Genomic DNA, 21,659 nt, shown 5'->3' with positions numbered 1-21,659 from the left:
TCCATATTTGCAAGTATGTGTGTGTAGCTAAAGTTAAGAGAAACTCCTCCTTAACAGCAAACATGACCAGACTCTACCCCACCTTTTCCTCTTTACTTGCACTCTATTCGTCTTTTCCACTCTATTCGTCCTTTCAAAACATTGGGAGATTTTCCCTCCATGCTTTATCCTGCAACAGCTCTGGAGCCTTGGAAAGCATCACTTAAAATCTTTTGGGAAAGGTTTTAAAGATAATGTCAACATCTTTGAGCTGAGGAGAACTGGAGGAGAAACAAATGCAGAGGGGAATAGAGAGCGATTCAGGAAGGAAACTACAGGTGAGTAGCAAGAGAGCCGAGATGAAAAATGACCTAAAAAACTCTGACATTGCTGACGGGAAGTTGGAACAAATATTTGCTTCATTAGGCATTTATTTGCGTGATTTGTTTATTAATAGCTGGTCACACTTTATAGGTTTATTTAATTACTATGTACTTGCATAAAAAATGATGTGAGGTACATTGTACTTATTGTATCTTAGCAAATCACTTTTGCTGCTATTGAGGTCAGATACGGGTTTGGTGGGACAGATTTGGTGTGGGTAGGTTTAAGAGTAGGGAAGGGCCAACAATGTAATTACAGAAATTAATTACAGCTGTAATTACAGGCAGGTATTTTTTTAAATATAAGTACAATGTTTACATGTACACAATAAGTGATCAATTTAAATTATAATACTGATGCAATGAGGTCCAGACAGACAAGCAATGAATGTCAAAGATCAAATTTGAATAAGGAATATCAAATATATCAAGTAAAAATGTAAAACAAATAAATTAAGTAAATATGAAAATTGTACTAAATTGGTTTAAATATATATAAGATCTATATTCAATAGTTTATAATGAAATCCAGAGTATAGATTACAATTTTGAAGATCAGAGTATAGAGAAAGAAACACACAAAAGTAGTGAGAAAGTTAGAGGAGAAGAAGCAGAAGTGAAGAGCAAAATAAGAGCAACCAATATATGAAACTTACATCCTCTTAAACTTATGTTTTGGTCTGATAAAAAAAAGGATGTATCCATTATGACATAGCTGTAGTAACAGTTAGGTTGGTGTGACCAGTCAGATGTCAAAGATAGATAAAACATTTACAGTACATTTACATTTACATCTAGTCATTTAGCAGATGCTTTTATTCAACGCGACTTACAAATGAGGAGAGGAATAGAAGCAATCAAGTCTACAGCAGGGCAGCAAAATGCAAGTACTGTGACTAGTCCCAGTTAGTATTGCACGTACACGTAGCAAAGTTTTATTTTAAATGTATAAATATATGTATAGAATAGTAAGTGTTTGTGTCAAGTTTTAACAAAAAAGATGCATCTTCAGCTGTGTAAGGGTGGATTTCCTGCAAGGGTTCAGGCTGAAAGACTGCCGAATGACTCAAGAAACATTGTCAGCAAGATGGTAGGAAACTGCACATTTCTTGTCTATTACCACCGACTGCCACTTATACCAACGATGGAAATAAGCACAGTTACAATAGCTTAATATGTGGGAGAGCGTTGTTATAGAGAGTGACAATATTGTATTGCAATAGGTAGCACTTCAAAGTCAATACCAAATCAAAACTAGTTAGCACATTATTTGTAACTGAAAAGGTTTAATGACAAAATAGGGTTATGGTTACACTTAAAATAGTTACAATATAGATGTATGAGATGATGATAACTTATACCATTAATCTTACCCAGCATGTAAAATGTTACGAGAGAGAGAGAGAGAGAGAGAGAGAGAGAGAGAGAGAGAGAGAGAGAGAGAGAGAGAGAGAGAGAGAGAGAGAGAGTGTAAGATGAAAGAGGAGGTAAAGAGAGAGAGCCCCAAGAAAGGGACCCAGAGAATAAGAGAGCCAGAGCACCAAAAAGAGACAGAGCAAGAGTTACAATCTTCTTTTTTCCTTTCCCTGACCATGTGACTTTTACCCAGACGTGAGACGTTCAAACTGACCAATCAGATAATCCCAACTTCCCCCACTGTACTAAAGGTGTGACAATTCATAGACCCCCAAAGTACACACATCTTGGCCAACAGGCCTTGATCACTATCAGACCCAGCATGTAACCCCTCTGTGCCTTTGGGAACTCCAAATGGTCCTTGTGGTAGAAAAAGGGGGTGGAAAACAGTAAAGCAAATGACTTTATTCGTTTCAAATCTCTTGGATTATTTTCAATCCTACAGCTGTTTCTTAAAAATTCAGTTGAGATAGGCAGGTCATTCATTCACCAGCAGATATAGGGCCATATTTTAATGATCTGAAACGCAAGGATCAAATGCGAAACGCAAGTAACTTTGTGGGTGGGTCTTGGGCGCTGTTGCTATTATACCGGCGGGATAAATGACTCTTGCGCCTAATCTAAAATGGGTTGGTCTGAAGTAGCTTCATTATTCATAGGTGTGGTTTGGGAGTAACGTGAAATAAACCAATCAGAGCAACATCTCACATTCCCTTTAAGAGCAGGCGCGCTTGTTCCATGGTGGATTGCTATTATTACGGCGGATTTGCCAGGCGCACGCTAGGAGCGGTTCACAGCCGAGGAGACCGACGTTCTCGTCAGGGCCATAAAACACAGAGAAGTGACATTGTGGGGATGGAGAAACCCACCCAAATTAGCTTCAGTTAAACAGGCGTATAAAAATTTGGGTAAATGTGTAAGCTAGATTTATTCACATCTTCATGGACACAACAATGATTTCCCACGTGCGTTAATATTTTTCCTTGTAATAATGTATGGTTTTCTAAAAATGGAAACTGCTGCTTCTGTGTAGATGAGAGAATCAAAGTGCATGCGCGTTGTGCACACTCTACATTGATTATGGCCAAGCATGCGCCCTTAAAATAGCATATGAATAACATGTGCAACGCGCCACTGACTTTAGACTAGGTTTTTCCTGGTCAGTGGCGGAATTGTTTTCTAAACCTGCAAAATAGCACCAGGGAACGTTTGCGCCAGAACACACCTCCTCTTTTCGCTGCTCCGCCCCTGGGAGCGCAAATGCATTTCCTAGTTTACCGACGTGCATCTGTGGAGGGAAAAGTCCGCTGTGCTCGGGTGCAAAATAGGAATGATCGGTGTACAAAGTCAATTGCGCTGGGTGCAAGATAGGGCCCATAGGATGTGTTGTTTTGACACCTTTAGGCCTTTAAGAGAATATTTCAGAGATGGAAATATTTTGATACAAAGGTACATCACTTAAACAATTATGATGGAAAACACGCCCACTCAATCTTACAGCACAGAAGAGACACCAAAGATATTATATTTGTAAATAATCAAACATAGAGCATATAGGAGAAAATATATTAATGTTTAAAGAAATCGTCTTGGGTTACTTGACTGTAACCCTGTTTCCTGAAGAAGCGGGAACAAGATGCTGCGTCATACACTATGGAAAACATCTCTGTTTGACTGGTTGTGAAGCATGTGTGGCAAACTACACCTAGAACTTTAAATAACCTCTGATGATAATGTCATTGGAATGCTTGTGAGAGACTATAAAGAGACGTGAAACAGGTGCGCCTTCAGGTATCACTTTATCTGAAGAGACATCTGGATACGCCCCCCTAGCCCCTCAAGGAATATGGCTAAGTCCCACAAAGGGATCTTCACTCTAAATGGAGGCCTGAACCGCCTCGCTACACGGATGAATCCGGCGATCAGAGGGTGCTTCCCGACTGGAGCCTCGTAAAGGCTGTAAATCGCTGTGAGGGACAGGAACTTGTCCTGAGCCCAAAGCAGAACCTGCTGCGCTAACCTGTTCAGATGGTGTGAACTCAGTCCGCCTTGGCTATTTATATAGGTGACTACCATATTGATGTCCATCTACACTAGGACATGGTAGACCTTTAACTACTGGAGGAAGTACTTCAGGGTCAAAAATACAGCCATCAATTCAAGGCAATTGTTGTCGTGCCAGATGATGACCTCTCCAGAGCCCTTGGTCTGGACGGCCATCTAAGACCACACCCCAGCCCATGCAGGAAGTGTCTGTTGTTAGTATCCTGCGACGACAACACACGCTTAGAGTAGGACCCAAGGTGAGGAACCAGGGTCTAAGCCACATAGAAAGGCCCACAGCACCTAACCCTTACCATAAACATGGGTTTTAGAAAGGGCGTGATGCACTCGGCGCATGCATTTACCCTTATTTGCCTTTGGAGATTGGCCATTGGATGATATCCCCTGGCTCTGAGCCACAACTGAAATGGTCTCATGTTCAGAAGCCCCAAAGGTATCGCCGTGAACAAAGCTGCCATAAGACCTAGAACTGTTTGAAAGTAATTTCCGGACCTAGCCTAATATCACTCAGGGTGTTTAAGATGGACTCGAAACGTGCTGGAGACAGCTGTGCCCGCATGGTGACCCATATAACCCCTTTTTGTAGTTTCCAAACAAAACTCATGCAGATCATCCTTGGAGATGGGCCGTGAAAAAGGTTGTGTCCGAAATCATAGTGGCCGTTATCGAGTGCACTCATTTAATCTCACAATGCACCGCAGTTACGAATGTACACGAGATGTATGGTAATATAATAAATGAAAATGTTTATGCTGCAGTGCCAAATCGTTATGCTGGCAAAGGAAACATGCTGTTACTTTTTCTAAATCCATAAACTCACACCAACATTTTAAACTGCAACTTAAGCTTCATCCACTAAACTTGGCGCAGACCTACAGACTGTTCGGATTATTATTATTTTTACACAGATTTTCCCATAGTGGACAATCTAATACCCCCCAAATCCCATATACCTGTACTTCCATTGTAGATTTCAGATGGTTTCTAACGAATCTAACTGAAGTTTTTTAAAGTTTTTTTTTAAACCGCTTACTCATCTTGACATCTGTCCATAACACGCTGATATAACAAAATTCAAAGGATCAGACAAGGATTTTGAAGACAATATTTAAAGTAACCAAATGATTATGTATATTTTTAAGTTGCAAAGAGTGTGATGAAAAAAATTTATATGAACATTTCTCCATTTTGACCTAAACTACGGTTTGAAGCTGTACAGTGGGATAATTCTTTGTACAGTAGATCACTATGTCTCACTGTGTGGTTCGAATCCCACAGATCGGTGTGAAGTCACAATCCTCTGGAACATTCACACACATCTGGTATTTTGGTAGATTATCACTGTAAATGAGAACGCACTATTATTGTTACTAGCACTGATTCCAAATCTTGAGAGAGAAAAAAATACAATGGTGTCCAAAAATCGATTTATGATATTCAAAAACTGGTTAAATCTGGTATTATGTTTAAGTTTTATTTTATTATTTTTAAGATTCTAAAGTGTTTAAAAAAATATGTAAATATGTGACATTGATTAAATATGCAAGAATGATTATGTGAACCCTTTGCATGGAAGATCAGATTTTCCATTGAAGCACAAAGATAAATGTTTGGAAATTTCACAAATCATGCTGGATTGTATCACTGTTAGTATTATTTATATACTTGATATAGTTTAACCCTCTGGTGATTTTTTTTTGTTTGTTTCAATGAAATGATTGTACTATATTTTAGTACAAATATTAAAAATATTGTATTTTATATGGTACTAAATTATATTTATTCAGAAGTTTGCAGATTTATTCACTCTTTGGTCCTGAAAATGCCATTTCCAATTTAAACTGTCATAATTGAATGCTTTAGAGCACAGACTTACGTTTGATTATTGTTGAAGTGAAAAAAAAAAGAGAAAAAACTGACCTTGAAAAAAGTTACAACATTTAACATTTATTTACTGGTATATATATAAAAAAAATTGCACAAAAATACCATTTTCAACTTTTATATGAAATATATATTTTCCAAGACACGTTTTACTCTAAAACTGTGAGAAAATCAAATTCTAAACCAGCTGTGTTCCAAATTTGAAGTTGATATCTCAAAAAAGTTGTTTTCAGTTAGAATTTGTTTGTGCGCAGTACCAAAAGTTTCCCATTCATTTCCAATGTGGCCATTTTTGACCTCGAACAATACAAGTGTGACTTCTTTTTCAGGACCATTTAACCTTTTTGAATTTTCTCAGCGCCAGAGGGTTAAGTTCATTTTGTTATATGCTTGTAATTTTATTGTTACTATTATGTTAAAAATACTATTAAGTTTTGAACATTTCTTAGAAGGGCCAACTGTCTGAAATAATGCAGTGATGTAACACTTTAAACTTTAAAGGATGCATCAGTATGACACATGATGACCCAAATTTGCTCCTCAGACTGCTTAATTGGCAGAGTTTCCCTCACTAACATCCTCTTTCACTGTTCTGTAGTAGGCCTACATCTGTTTCAGAGATCAGACTCAACTCAAGGGTGGTGTAATGGCAACAAAAAAAAAAAAAAGTCCCATAGACATAGAGTGTTTAATGCCTCATGTTTTGATATTTTGTTCAAATGCAATAACATTTATTAATTTTCCCAGTTATATAAAATATATTTGTGGTTGAAGGAAAGTGTTTGTGTTTGTACTGTTGTTCTGTGTAAGGTGCTCTGCAGGGACTCAGTGCTCTAGGGAGGTTTTATCAGTACATTGTGCACATCTTTAAATAGGTCATTTTATAAACAGTGTTTCATCTTCTGAATTCATTAATTAGTTATCTCACTTTACCTACATAATGGTGTTAAGTTTTGAGAACTATTTGATCATCATATTCTGTTTGAGGTCTGAAAGAGCATTTTAACAACTAAAAAATATCCTGAAATAGCACTGGTTGATGCTTACATTCTTTACAGTATCATTCAGTAAGTTTGGAATAACTAAGATTTTTTTTATTTAATGTCTTTGAAAGAAGTCTCTAATGCCAATCAAGGCTGCATTTATTTGATCATCAACACAGTTAAAATAGAAAAAGTGTGAAACATTGTAATAATCAATATTCAAATAACTGTTTTCTATTTTAATATATTTTAAAATATTATTTATTCCATGGAAAAGCTGAATTTTCAGCATCATTACTCCAGTCTGCTGGAACATATCATTATCAATGTTGATTTTTAAAAAAAAATTATTTTCGTGGAAACATTCTATTCAAAAGTTTGGGGTAAGATTTAATAACAATACAAAATATATATTAATACTTATATTCAGCAAGGATGCATTAAATTGATCAAAAGTGGCATTAAAGACATTTACTAAAAAATAAAATAAAATAAAAAATTCAAATAGGCTAAATGCTGTCCTTTCTATTCATCAAAGAATCCTGAAAATAAATATGTGATCAAAAATATTAATTATTTCAAACTTTTGACCGGTAGTTGAACATGCCATGTTGTGTATTTTTGTTATATTCTTTATTGCCAAATAATCACTGAATCATTGCATCATGTTTTAAAGGGGGACAGAACTTTTTCAGATTGGTGGACAGACAACACAGCGGTAAACTGGCTCTTTTGAGATAATGATGAAAAGGAAGAAGAATTTGGTGGAGGACAGCGCCACACTTATCACCCTCTCGGACCACCCCAAACAAACCTATGGGAGTGTGGAGGTACTAGAATTGTCTTTTATCTTGAGTTGGAAAAAAAGTGCAGGTTGTTTACAAAATTCATAAGTGCTCACAAAGAGAGGAAGCTAATTACGAGTTAACAATGTAACACAAACATGCCAGATTTCATCGCATCCCTCCACCACTCCACCCTAATATCCCTGATAACACATATTTGAGGCTTTTCCGAGGAATTTTCTTGTTAAGATCATTCTCTGAGGTTTGTACGCATGGATATATCAGTTCTTCATATTGATACTGATTGTGGAGGGTGTTCATGTTTTTCACAGACATGTGTGGCACCTCAGGAAAACAAGAATGTATTCAGTGACGGGGTCACCCGAATTGGTGAGTACTATGGGGGAGAACATAAAGGAAAAGACTGTCTTCTGTGTCTATAAAAGTAAATGAGATTTTCTTGAAACTTCATTTTTAAATCTCATTTTGACAACGGATTTGTCAAAAAATATCTTTTAGAGATTTTTTTTGTCCACTTTCTCTACCCAATATTTCCTATGTGTTTCCTGTATGAGATTCATCTGTATAATGCCAAGCTATGAATGTTTGATAAATTGTTATTTTGGAAAATGTTAACCTCTTATGAAAGCATTTAGAATTTTAATTAATTTGATGAATATTCTTTTTTTATTTTTTTATTTGATGACAGATTTTGTCTTGGTTTGGGAGGAATCTGTGAACCCCTTGAAGTCGGCAGAACTGGATGAACTCTCGTCCGGTTCCTCGCGTGATACACACAGGAAATGGAGGACAGAATTTCTTTCCAGACTCCGGGCTGCCGGCCTTCATCAGGAGACGGTATACAGTATGACAATGTTTACATGCACATCAAACTCAGTTTAAGATCTAAATTTGGGTTGCAGCCATATTCAGAATGCGAGGTTTTATATATATATATATATATATATATATATTATTTATACATATTTATGTATGTATATATGTATGTATGTATGTATAAATCTTTGTGAAAAAGAAGTACACTTTAGCATACTTTTAAAAGGAAATAAAATACTTTAGCACAAAATAAATGTAATGTTTTTACAAGTTATTTACAATAAACTGAAAGTATATTATAATTTAAATATCTATATTAAATGCATTTTGTTGAACAACATTTTTAGTAAGATTGATATACATATTTTATGTCATTTCATAATGATTTCTATTTCTTTGTCTTTGAAATATAGTAGGCTATATAAAGTGTATTGCTGAATGTACTGACAAGCATTTGTGGTAAAGTAAAATATGCTTTAATGTAATTTCTATTGAAACTTTTATGTCATGTATTAAATATATTTGTAGTTACACATCTCAAAAGATGAAATATCAATTTAGTACATTTAAAATATATGAACTTTAAATGTAAAATGTAAGGGCCCCAAAAAGCACTTAAACTTGAAAAAAAGTGTGGTTATCCTTTATTTTAAGGTGTCCTTGTTACAGTGTAACTATACATTCAAGAAGTGAGTAATATTGAGTAACTACTAGCCCCTGAGTCTGCTCCTGTTTCTGCTCCAGCCCCTGAGCTCAGCCCAGGGTCCACTCCAGACCCGGAGTCCTCTCCTGTGTCAGCTTCAGACCCTGAGTCTGCTCCAGTGTCGGCTCCAGCCCCTGAGTCCGCTCCAGTGTCGACTCCAGCCCCTGAGTCCGCTCCAGTGTCGGCTCCAGCCCCTGAGTCCACTCCAGTGTCGACTCCAGCCCCTGAGTCCGCTCCAGTGTCGGCTCCAGCCCCTGAGTCCGCTCCGGTGTCGACTCCAGCCCCTGAGTCCGCTCCAGTGTCGACTCCAGACCCTGAGTCCGCTCCAGTGTCGGGGTCTAGACCCTGAGTCTGCTCCAGTGTCGACTCCAGACCCTGAGTCTGCTCCAGTGTCGGCTCCAGCCCCTGAGCCCGCTCCTGTGTCGGCTCCAGCCCCTGAGTCCGCTCCAGTGTCGACTCCAGCCCCTGAGTCCGCTCCAGTGTCGACTCCAGACCCTGAGTCCGCTCCAGTGTCGGGGTCTAGACCCTGAGTCTGCTCCAGTGTCGGCTCCAGACCCTGAGTCTGCTCCAGTGTCGGCTCCAGCCCCTGAGCCCGCTCCTGTGTCGGCTCCAGCCCCTGAGTCCGCTCCAACCCCTGAGTCCGCTCCAGTGTCGACTCCAGCCCCTGAGTCTGCTCCAGTGTCGAATCCAGCCCCTGAGTCTGCTCCAGTGTCGGCTCCAGCCTCTGAGTCCGTTCCAGTGTCGACTCCAGCCCCTGAGTCTGCTCCAGTGTCGGCTCCAGCCTCTGAGTCCGTTCCAGTGTCGACTCCAGCCCCTGAGTCTGCTCCAGTGTCGACTCCAACCCATGAGTCTGCTCCAGTGTCTGCTTCAGCCCGAGTCCGCTCCAGACCCTGAGTTCGCTCCAGATACCACTCCAGCCACAGAGTCTGCTCCAGACCCTGAGTCCGCTCCTGTGTCGGCTCCAGCCCCTGAGTCCGCTCCTGTGTCGGCTCCAGCCCCTGACTCCGCTCCTGTGTCGGCTCCAGCCCCTGAGTCCGTTCCTGTGTCGGCTCCAGCCCCTGAGTCCGCTCCTGTGTCGGCTCCAGCCCCTCAGTCCGTTCCAGTGTCGACTCCAACCCATGAGTCTGCTCCAGTGTCTGCTTCAGCCCGAGTCCGCTCCAGACCCTGAGTTCGCTCCAGATTCCACTCCAGCCACAGAGTCTGCTCCAGCCCCTGAGTCCGCTCCTGTGTCGGCTCCAGACCCTGAGTCCGCTCTAGTGTCGGCAGTCCACTCCAGAGTCTGCTTCAGCCCCTGAGTCCGCTCCAGATTCCACTCAAGCCCAGAGTCCGCTCCAGCCCCTGAATCTCGTTTTTTCAACTAACCAGCCCCTACCATCACATTTACCAGTTCCCAACTCCTAGCTTAGGCTCAGGAACACAACATTTTTTGTCCAAATTTTTCAAACCAATGAATCAATCCACAAGCCAAAGGATCACAATTCGCAAATCCTGGCCTGGCATTGCATTCCTACAAAGAATTTCCTTTTTTCAGACTAATAACTTTTCCTCTATGCTTCCCTTCATACTGAAAATCTTGTCACCATCCCCTACTGGTCACATACCTCAGTAAATGGGCATAACTACTTACATCTACGCTATTTTTATAAGTCATGAAACCATTATCCTACTTAAGCTCTTGGACACCCATCCAGGTACTTTCTGTGTGCAACCCACGTCAGATCACTATTTTGTCTGACAGATAATGGGTTAGGGTTTGGTTAAGGGTTAGTTGCAGGTAATTATGCAAATTTTATACTTATTACTGTGGTGACGTCATGCAACATTTAACAAGGACACTGTAAAAGAATGTGTTGTTATTGTTTTCTCATAATGTAAATGTGATGTGGAGAATCTATGATTGTGATACGTGGGTTTTTGCAATGCAAATAAGCAAAGCTGAGATTCAGCACTCTTGGAACAACATTCGACACCATTCATTTATATCATATGGATCAAAAACGCTGATATATTTCCTACATATTGAACTGAATATAAACACATTAGAAAAGTACACTTTCTAATGTAATGTCTTTCTCCTACTGTGAATGTGTCTCAGAAAGAGGTCGTGCAGGGAAAAACAAAGACTACTTATGTCCTTCTGAGCGCACCCTGGAGTGTTCTGTGTTATTATGCAGAGGAGATCAGCCTTCGAGTGCCATTACAGGTAAAACATACCTGATCTTTTATATCACAAAGTAAATTATACATATGCTCACTATATCTTAACTGTTCTTCTCTTTTGGGTGATTTCAGGTTGTGACAATTCCAATATCAAACTGGTCTGAGAACATCTTAGAAAAACTGCACATCCCAAACATAATGGCACAAGATGTGCCCAACCTTCCACCGGACTACTATACCTGCCAGTTCCGCAGCAATAAACTAGAGAGGTACCGATCCATACTGATCCAAAAAGGGACAAAATATTACTCTTTGGGGTTCTTCTGGTTCTTTCCCTCAGACATTTTTTTTGTGCAAAATCCCAAAATTCGAAGAAGAAAAAACATGGATAGAAACATGGATAATATCGTCACTTCCTGTGAAATGGGTGCAAAGTATCAGTAATACAATGATAAAAAGTTGCTGGAACTGGGGAAGCCTGTGACTTTTTTCCCTACATAACGCAGTAAATAAGTGCATCTTGCAGTTTCCATTTAGTGAATGTTTAAGTAATATCCCAGCATTTGCATAAAAATAAATGGATGGAAACAAAATATGCACCTCACACCATTTAACAAGTTGGTGGTTTGTGATGGAAGGAAGTGAGTTCAAAAATAGTGAACTGTAAACATGTATTCAAACCCTGTGTGCAAAGAGGATCTGAGCCTGTCATGTAACATGCAGTTCATACACTTTAGTGTTTACATAGAGTCAGCACCTCCTTAAATACAAACACATCACACACTCCCAATACACACTTATGCAAAGTTCTTGCTGTGTCAAATAGACTGTATGACCCATATATTTACTTTTTGTTCTATAATATAATATAATATAATATAATATAATATAATATAATATAATATAATATAATATAATATAATATAATATAATATAAAATAATAATACATTTTTAAAGTTAGGATGATCTAAACAAAGATTGATATAATAGAATTTACAGTATTACAGTATTTACTGGGTGATTTAATTTTTTACAACTGTGCCTCAGTTGAAGCATCATTATTGCCACAAGTTTATTTTTTTTCTTCTTTTTTTTAAGTTTACTTGTTCACCAAGAAGAGAACAGTCTCAGAGAAGAGCTTACACATGAGACGTGATGTCTCGTGAAAATATCACTTGTGAACAGTATATCTTTATCGTGCATCATTTCAAATCAAGCTTTTGCATATATTCACACTGTTTGGAAAAGTGTGTGTTTACTTTATCTTACACTAATCTTTAATGCTGCTTTTAGGTTTCTTGGACATGAAAACAAGGACACTTTTTTCAAGACCACACAGAGGCACCAGATTGTGAGTTTTGAGAGCTTGTTCTTGAAAATGAAAAGTGCACTGAGGATTTTGTTTGTTTGTTTGTTTGGCTAATTAATGTGACACATATTGGACTTCATACTGACATCTGTTGCTGTGCATTGCATTATGTGAAACATTTTCAGTTTCCAAAGTCATTGTTGAAACAACCTAATTGGAGGGAAAATTGTATCCCATGATTTATTTATTTCACAAATTAGTAGTATTCTGATTATTTAAATTTAAAATGGATGCCGCCATGAGGGAATACCACCCTTATATAGAATATAAAAGCACTGACATGATATTAAAAGTACAGTATGGGTTAGTACATTTTCTTACATGTAGAAAATGTAAAATAAATAAATAAATACTTAATGCACTTTTACCTACCATCATGTTTCTCATACAGAAACCGATCTACTAGTTTTCTGTAATTTCTCTGTCCTTTTTTCTGAAGCTATATGAGATATTAGCCAGGACTCCATATGGAGTGTTGAAGAGAGGGGAGGTTGGAGTCGGCAGGCTGGTTAGTGAGAATGTTCTCACTGCTGCTTTTCCTTTACATGAGGTACTGTAAGAGTATCCTACATTATACTGTATCTGAACATTACCTTAACAAACACACTTCTTATCTGCATGTTTCTCTTTTTGTTTACATATGCATGCAGTGATACGTAAAGTCGACATAAATTCAAATTTGATTTCAGTTACATTCTTAAGGCATTTTACCTTTCAAAAGCTACACTCAATGATGCGCTTGATTTAAGCGCTATGGGGAACGTTTTTGTGCGTGTCCAGCTGTGAATATATGTGTGCAAATGTGTTGAACTTTTATAGCCTCGGACAGTGACATCATTGGAATGTGCACACATCAGAGACTATAATTAGATGTGCCACAGGTGCATCTGCCAGGTATTTTGCTTGGCAGTTCTCCTTTCATCTTCACTCTCTCACAAGAAAAAAAAAGGGAAAAAAATGAAAGAAAGATATGAGTGATCTACAAACAAACGGTGTGTGTCTCCGTGTTTACGCCCCATGGCTGAATCGGACACACACCAATACTGTTTTGTATGTTTGGAGGAAGAGCATGCTGCCCTTGCGTTAGAGTGAGGCTAGAGTGAGCATTGTGAGTTATTTACAGTTAAAATGCTACGCATTCGTCTCGCCTATTTCCAAGGGCACTCCATAGTGGGGCTTGCGAATGGATCTGGCTAAGGAGCAAGAGACGGGACCGTCCCTATCACTCGCTCTCTCTCTGGATCCACATGTCCTCTCGCATGATCCCAATGCGTGCCCCAGCGCCTCTTCAGCTCGTGCAAAGGACGACGAATCTCTAGGATCCGGTTTGCATTTCGAGTTACCAACCTCCGAGCGTTCCTCATGTGATGATAAACCAGTTTAGGAACTACTTGAGGTGGTAACTCGTGCGTTGGCCTGATTACAGCTAGACTGGCCACGCGAACAGGAGACCCCCAAATTATCTAAACTGGAAGACAGGTTTCTGCCTGGTGGCCAGGGGGAGGGACGACAACAACAGAATCTCCCCTTCTTTGAAGATCTCCATGACGAGTTAACTGGTTCATGGGGGAAACCTTATTCTTCCCGTGTCAAATGTTCCTGCTTGATGCCCCCATTTCAACTTCCGGCCTGTTTGGTGGCTCGGTGAAAACAGTTGGGACGGGATGCTTAAATCTACCCGCCTCTTCCCGATACCCCCACAAAACCTCTGTATCATCCCGCCACCTCTGGTGTTATAGGGGACAGCAGTTTCCAGTGAAGTTTTGGTCGTTCCGTTGCTTCCTGTTATCACCCAAGACACAGAATGTCCAACATCCCCTTCAGAGGGAGGTATCAAAATTGGTACCCATTTTGTTGATGGCTTTATTTATGGCCCTGAAATACTTCCTCCAGCAGCTGAGAAGCTGCCATGTCCTAGTGCGGATGGACAACACAACGGCAAATCTCTTACATAAATCACCAGGGGCAGTCTGCGCTCGCAGAAAATACCAACAGGGGAATGGAAACTCCACCCCGAGGTAGTGAAACAAATTTGGTCAAAATTTCACGAAAAAGAGGTAGCCTCACCAACTTGGAGAGCTTCACCTCCCAACAGACAGCGCAATGTCCCCTCTACTTCTCTCCTAGTCACCCAGTCCTTCTATGTGATGCGATGGCACATAAATGGCCCAGAATGCGCCTGTATGCGTTTCAGTTGCTCTGCTACTAGAAGTTCTAGCCAGAGTTCGCCAACAAAGGTCTTGCCTCTTAATGATAGCGCCGTGTTGGCCGAACAGAATATGGTTCTCGGAGATAATATCTCTTCTTGACGGTTTGCTCTGGGCGATACCGGAGAGAAGGGACCTTCTGTCTCAAGCTCAGGGGACAATATTTCATCCCTGGCCCGAGCTATGGCCCCTGAAGGCTACCAACTGAGAGACACTGGGCTTTCACCTGAAGTTATAGAGACCATTCTCAGTGCTAGGGCTCCTTCCACTAGGAAAAATTAAGTCAATAAATGGAGTGTCTTTGAAAGGTGGTGCACTGCACGTAATGCAATAATTAATAATAATAATAATAATAATAATAATTCGTTACATTTATATAGCGCTTTTTCTGAGACCTCAAAGCGCTTTACATAGATGGGGGAATCTCCTCAACCACCACCAATGTGCAGCATCCACTTGGATGATGCGACGGCAGCCATATTGCGCCAGAACGCCCACCACACACCAGCTTACTGGTGGAGAGGAGACAGTGATGAAGCCAATCAGTATATGGGGATGATTAGGAGGCCATGATGGACAGGGGCCAAGGGGCAAATTTGGCCAGGATGCCGGGGTTACACCCCTACTCTTTTTCGAAGGACATCCTGGGATTTTTAATGACCACAGAGAGTCAGGACCTCGGTTTAACGTCTCATCCGAAGGACAGTGCTCTTTTGGCAGTATAGTGTCCCCGTCACTACACTGGGGCATTAGGGCCCACACAGACCACAGGGTGAGCGCCCCCTGCTGGCCTCACTAACACCTCTTCCAGCAGCAACCTGTTTTTTTTCTCAGGAGGTCTCACATCCAGGTACTAACCAGGCTCAGCCCTGCTTAGCTTCAGTGGGCAACCAGTCTTGGGCTACAGGGTGATATGGCTGCTGGCGGATCCAGATCCAGTTAACTGCCAGATTGGTTCAGTTCTGGAATTCCTGCAGGAGAAATTATTATGAGGCACATGCCGCACCACTCTCAGGGTTTATGTGGCCACTTTATCAGCTTGCCCTACCTTGATTGATGGGGTGCCACTTGGGAAACAATCTTTGCTCTCCCGCTTCATTCGTGAAACCAGGTGGCTGAGGCCTCCCGTTAGAACCAAGATCCCTTCATGGGATTTAGCTATAGTCCTGGAGGGTTTGGTTGAGACCCCCTTTGAACCCCCTTTTAAGATGTTTTTTTCCTTATGGATATCACTTCTTTTAAAAGAATTTTAAAAGGATTTGCAGGCTCTGTCAGTCTCGACATCCTGCCCCAGGACTTTGCCCCAGGAATGGTGAAAGTGACCGTATGTACCGTATGTACGTATGTACTTGCATCCACATCCTGACTACTTGCCTAAGGTCCCTTTCTCGACCGTACATACCGTCACTTTCGAGGCCTTCTGCCCTCCGCCATTCACAACGCCGGATCAGGCGAGACTTCACAGACTGTGTCCAGTCCGTGCTCTCCAGACCTACATAGAACAACTATTTGTTTGTCAAAGGGGCCGTAACAGGGGGGCGGCTTCCGCAAAACAGACAATTTCACATTGGGCGAGGGATGTTATTGCCCTTGCCTATGAGGCACGCGGTCAAGCTTTCTCTTGGCACACTTTCATAAGATTTTCTAGTTTGGATGTTCAGCTGGTCATGCACAAAAGCGTTCCCCATAGCGTTTAAATCAAGCGCAGCATCTCGGTCAGGGTTAGGAGCAGGGTTACAGTCAAGTAACCCGGAATGTTTTGGACCATTGCACAAAACTTTTTTTTATCTTCATAATCTTTCCTCAAAAGCAATCAACTTGCTCTACGTATAATAAATTTCCTTTTTTGTCTGACACCAAGCAATGTCTTATTTTTGAACCCCTCCGTGACAATCATGAAGATGTATTATTATTATTATTTTGCCATATAATTCCCACTTTTCACAATCCAGTTAATGGGAAGATGTCACATTACGAAAGCAAAATGGGGTGATATGTAGCACAATTTAATGTTGATTTTGAACTGGCGATGATTTGTGTTCTTCTCATTAGGGTCCATTTGAGATCCCGAGGACTCCAGTAGATCCACAGTCTCTCAACATGAGACAGATTCTGCATCACTACTGGGCTCGCTGGGCTTGCTGGAGAAAGTACCAACCTCTGGATCACATTCGCGAATACTTTGGCGAGAAGATAGCGCTCTACTTTGCATGGTTGGGTATGACTGAACTATCTATCTATCTATCTATCTATCTATCTATCTATCTATCTATCTATCTATCTGTCTGTCTGTCTGTCTGTCTGTCTCTCTGTCTGTCTGTCTCTCTGTCTGTCTGTCAGTCAGTCAATCTATCTATCTGTAACGTGCCATGTGTCTGCGTTCATCTATGGTGTCATAAGGACTCTTATTTTGAAGTTATTTTCTGTGCCCATTGTCCCTATGTTCTCTTCCTGTGTTTAGTTAATGTTTGCCTTGTTTGTTTCCGTATTTACCCTGATTAGTTTCCATAGTAACCATAGTAAGTCATCTACAACTGTTCAGTATTAGCCCTTGTATTCCCTTACTGTGTCTCAATGAATTCGCCCACTTATACTACGCCCTAAAAATATGTACTCTTTTTGTGAAGAAAGAGTAGATACCTTTGAGTGAGTAGCAAAAAGTAGACAAGCTTTGGGACATACTATCATGTCATACAATTGAGTCTTTAACGGTTGCTCTCTGTCGCATCCTGTCACAGTAAACTGGCCTGTCAATCATCTTGTCACAGTTAAAATCCTCCACATTTAATTTAATTTAATTTCCTGCAATGATGCAGAAGCACGTTGATCTGCAGGCACGGGTCTTTCATGCGGAAACTCTCCTCATATTAATGCATATTAATGCATTTAAAAGTTAATGGCCACACGGATCTTTATAAAAGTCCACATTGTTATTGCAGAGGAATTATAACACGGATAACATTAAATAAGAATTTTTTTATCAGGTTAAACTTTGATTTGTCACTCAAACCTTTATCTAAACCTCTCATCTGTCGGTCGCGCATATCTGCCATGTTTTGTAGTTTTTTAATACTTTTTACTCATGTTTGTAGTTCCTCCTCCAAAGCGCAATGGGTTGTGGGCAATATTAGCCTTTAGATTGTGCACGGATCCACACTTCAAAAATAGTAGATCACTTCTGGCATACTCTTTTCAACATACTATGTTTTGGGACACACTTATTTTAATCTCACTTACAGTTTAGGATGGATAGTATGGACATTCAGATGCAGGGCCTGTGTATTTCTACTCCTGTGTTTTAGTTGTCTTTTGTCGGTCGTTGTGTTACGTTTTAAGCAGGGATGAGGAGAAGTGAGAATCCAAGTGCAGCAACAGTTTATTCAAAAAACACAAACCAAGATAAACTAAAAACAGAGACATGCAAGAACAACGACCGACAAAAGACAACTAAAACACAGGGAACACATGGACTAATGATGAACAGGTGTAGATGATAAGTTACAATGGAAACGAATGAGGGTAACTACAGAGACAAACAAGGCAACAAGGCAAACATTAACTAAACACAGGAAGAGAAAATAAGCTGCATCCCATTCGACAGGGTCCCTACGCAATGTTCACTGCTCCCTACTCCTGTTAGAACGGTGTCTTGTAAGCGGCCCGTAAGTTAAAGGGGTCATATAATGCCATTTTTGTACAAGCTAATATGATTCTTTAGGGTCTAAATTAAAAGTTTGTAATATACTCTAATTAAATATTCTCATTAGTATTGTAAGAAAACACTCATTTTACCTGGTCAAAAACAGCTCTGTTTTCAGCACGCTGTTTAAGTGCATGTGTCTTTAAATGATAATGAGCTTTGCTCACCCCGCCCCTCTGTTCTGTGCGTACACCGTTTGTAATAATAACACAATAACCATAACATGTTGTTCATTATAAACGTGGGATTATGAATTATATTGAGAACGTCGTACATAGAAAACATGTGTAATGTACCCTGAGTGTAAACAGCCGCATTCATCGTGAAGCGTGCAGCAAGCGATTTGCAAAGATTAATATAAATATTAATATAAAGGTTAATAAAACGTTACACTCACTTCTTCTTCTGGAGGTGCAGCAGGAATACGAATAGTTGGTACCGATCCTTTTTAGCGCAATTTTCCACCGGACAAATTGCGATTGTTAACTCATGATTTCTGTTCTGTGCGTCTGTGCGCACCAATCTTGCACTTCTATCTACTCCTCAACCAGACCACCTAGAGACTTCGGGTTTTCGGCATTATGTTAAGGAAGGTCTAATCTCGGGAATGCACAAAAAAAAATCCAGGAAAAGATTTACTATCTCTTAGTGTTGTGATCCCATGAGGTGAGAAAATTGCGCTAAAACACTCACTGAGTTTTTATTACTTGTTTCAGGAGCAGCTTCTTAGCAAAACCATCTTTATACTGACCTCGTTTGTAAAGCAGTCTGGTGTGTGAAATGATTCGCGCAAACATGAAAGCATTGACATTGATCGTGGGGAATATTTCCTTCAAAAACAAAACTCAGCCACTGCGTCTTCAGCGGTTCGGATTTAGGAACATCAAAATGACTGCTGTGTTCGTTATTACACCCAAGAACAGAACACCACAATCGCTTAGACGCTATTCTGCTTATAGACAGTGCTCCAACATATCAACAATGACACGCGAGCTATGATTGACAGCTCGCTCACGAGCGAGGGCGGGTCTGTGTTGAAACGCTGCTGTCAATCAACAATTGTGGGAGGGGCGTCAATTTCGTCACAAAATCGATTTTGTGACGTCACAAAATCGAACGGCTTGATTTGAGAGATTGGAAAACATCTCTTAAGAAGATTAAAAAAAAAAACACTGGATGGATTTTTATCATTTTATGATGGTTGTGTACAGGCACTGCCAACACACATTTCAGTACAATCAACTTGTAAAAGTGCATGCACCATTATATGACCCCTTTAATAACTAATGATCTTTGCAACAAAAGTGAATCCATCAAAACTAAACTTAGCTGGAAAATAACTTTATTCTAGAGCTGCTGTAAAGCCAAAACAATCTTTGTTACTTTAATTTACTATTATCACTGTAAAGCTGCTTTGAAACAATCTATATTGTTAAAAGCCCTATATAAGTGAAGGTGTCTTGACTTGACTTGATGTATCGATGTTCCCTTATTCCCTACACCGTTCGCAGTACCCCTCAAACTGAACATGTTCGCTCCCTTCGGGTTGTAATCTCACTTAAGATGGCGGAATACCCTGTGAAGTCCACTTCGCAGTCCACTTATGGTCGAATGGAACGCACCAATAGAGACGACAGGCACAGAGAATAACTCCAAATTAAGAGTCCATATGCATCCTCTGAATTGGGACAAAGCTTATTTCTAACTTTCCTTATTTCTCATCTGTAGGTTTCTACACAGGCTGGTTATTACCAGCAGCAGTAGTGGGTTTTATTATATTTCTGTTTGGTATCTGGCTGATGGTCACCGATGTGCCTGCGTAAGTATTATCACAGACTTAATAACTGCATAATGTTGATGACCCAGCACTGATCCTGACCCTTGACCCCTGTGGTCTGTGCTGATATCTTTTCCGCAGAGAAGAGCTGTGCTCCAGTCGAGACGCCTTTGTAATGTGTCCATTATGCAACATCTGCAGCTACTGGAACCTCTCCAGCATCTGCTATACTTATAAGGTGACATTTCTATAAGGTCACCTAGTTTTTAAATCGTTTATGGCATTTTCACATTCTCTGTGAACAAGCTTTCACATTTTGTACTCAAAATACTTGTTCATAAATTTGCGATAGGCAGGCTTACTATTTGACAATGGAGGAACTGTGTTCTTCAGTATATTCATGTCTCTGTGGGCCGTCACCTTCCTGGAGTACTGGAAGCGCACAAGCTCCACACTCTCCCACCGATGGGACTGTTCCGAATTTGAAGATGTAGAGGTGATCAAGTTGGTTACACAGTGTCTAACCTTTAATATGCACTAGTCTTCAGGCTAGAGCAATGCAACTAATATTTTGGCTAATAATAATAGAATAACAACAATATAATGATTTGTCTCCATTGCTTTCCATAATATTTCTATTCTGACATTAGGAGAGGCCAAGACCAGAATTTACAGCATTGGCACCCATGACGGTTCGTAATCCTGTGACTGGGACTGAGGAGCCCTATTTTCCAGAGACTCAACGACTGAGTCGTACTCTAACCGGCAACATGGTCGTCATTCTAATGGTTAGTCAATGGGTTTTCATCTCACATCTGTTGAGAAATCTTGCCAACACAATTTTAAAATCTTTGTCATCATGGTTGAATTTTCTTATTTATGCTTGCAGATTTCCATGGTTTTGATATTCCTACTTGGCATCATCATGTATCGGTCCATCCTAAGCATCATTATCTACAGATCTCATAATTCCATCTTCATTTTTTCAGTAAGGTTCTTTCTATTCCTTTTGATACCTAAACCATATTATTTTCACAATGATTAAAGACTGTCAAGTGATTTTTGCTGATACAGATTTTAAAATCTCTTTGATCAGATACATTTGCATATACATTTACATTAGCAAGCCCTTGTGAAAAAGAAGTACACTCTCAGAAAAAAAGGTACAAAAAGCTGTCACTGGGGTGATACACTTTCAAAAGGTACATATTTGTACCTAGAGTGTACCTTTGTACATAAAAGTATGGAAAGAATATAAAATATTCTCACTGAATTGAATGCTTTCAGACACTTAATTGCATGTTCATTGCAGTTAAAGGGAACAGATTAAATATAGTTTAAAGTTATATTAACTGCGATTAGCTGAACTTGAGAGGGCTTTTTGGACCAACTTAAGTAGGTCATAAAATGT

The 21,659-nt window shown here is 40.0% G+C and overlaps 1 protein-coding gene across 1 annotated transcript in view; it reads left to right on the top strand.

Moving 5' to 3' along the window:
• Nucleotides 1-21,659, top strand: part of ano7 (anoctamin 7) — a 30,959-nt gene continuing 9,300 nt past the window's right edge. The window contains exons 1-14 of the mRNA XM_079885515.1: nt 1-317; nt 7,386-7,539; nt 7,827-7,884; nt 8,204-8,352; nt 11,130-11,237; nt 11,327-11,463; nt 12,489-12,546; nt 13,004-13,114; nt 16,824-16,989; nt 20,200-20,290; nt 20,390-20,486; nt 20,601-20,744; nt 20,899-21,036; nt 21,138-21,236. Of these exons, the coding sequence (XP_079741641.1) occupies nt 7,450-7,539; nt 7,827-7,884; nt 8,204-8,352; nt 11,130-11,237; nt 11,327-11,463; nt 12,489-12,546; nt 13,004-13,114; nt 16,824-16,989; nt 20,200-20,290; nt 20,390-20,486; nt 20,601-20,744; nt 20,899-21,036; nt 21,138-21,236 (1,446 nt within the window). The 5' untranslated portion in view covers nt 1-317; nt 7,386-7,449. The remainder of the gene's footprint in view (nt 318-7,385; nt 7,540-7,826; nt 7,885-8,203; nt 8,353-11,129; nt 11,238-11,326; nt 11,464-12,488; nt 12,547-13,003; nt 13,115-16,823; nt 16,990-20,199; nt 20,291-20,389; nt 20,487-20,600; nt 20,745-20,898; nt 21,037-21,137; nt 21,237-21,659) is intronic.

The sequence above is a fragment of the Squalius cephalus genome (genome assembly GCF_949319135.1).
Source record: "Squalius cephalus genome assembly, chromosome: 11".
Taxonomy (NCBI): domain Eukaryota; kingdom Metazoa; phylum Chordata; class Actinopteri; order Cypriniformes; family Leuciscidae; genus Squalius; species Squalius cephalus.
The sequence above is the reverse complement of the archived record's forward strand: the minus strand, read 5'-3'. Positions and strand labels throughout refer to the sequence as shown.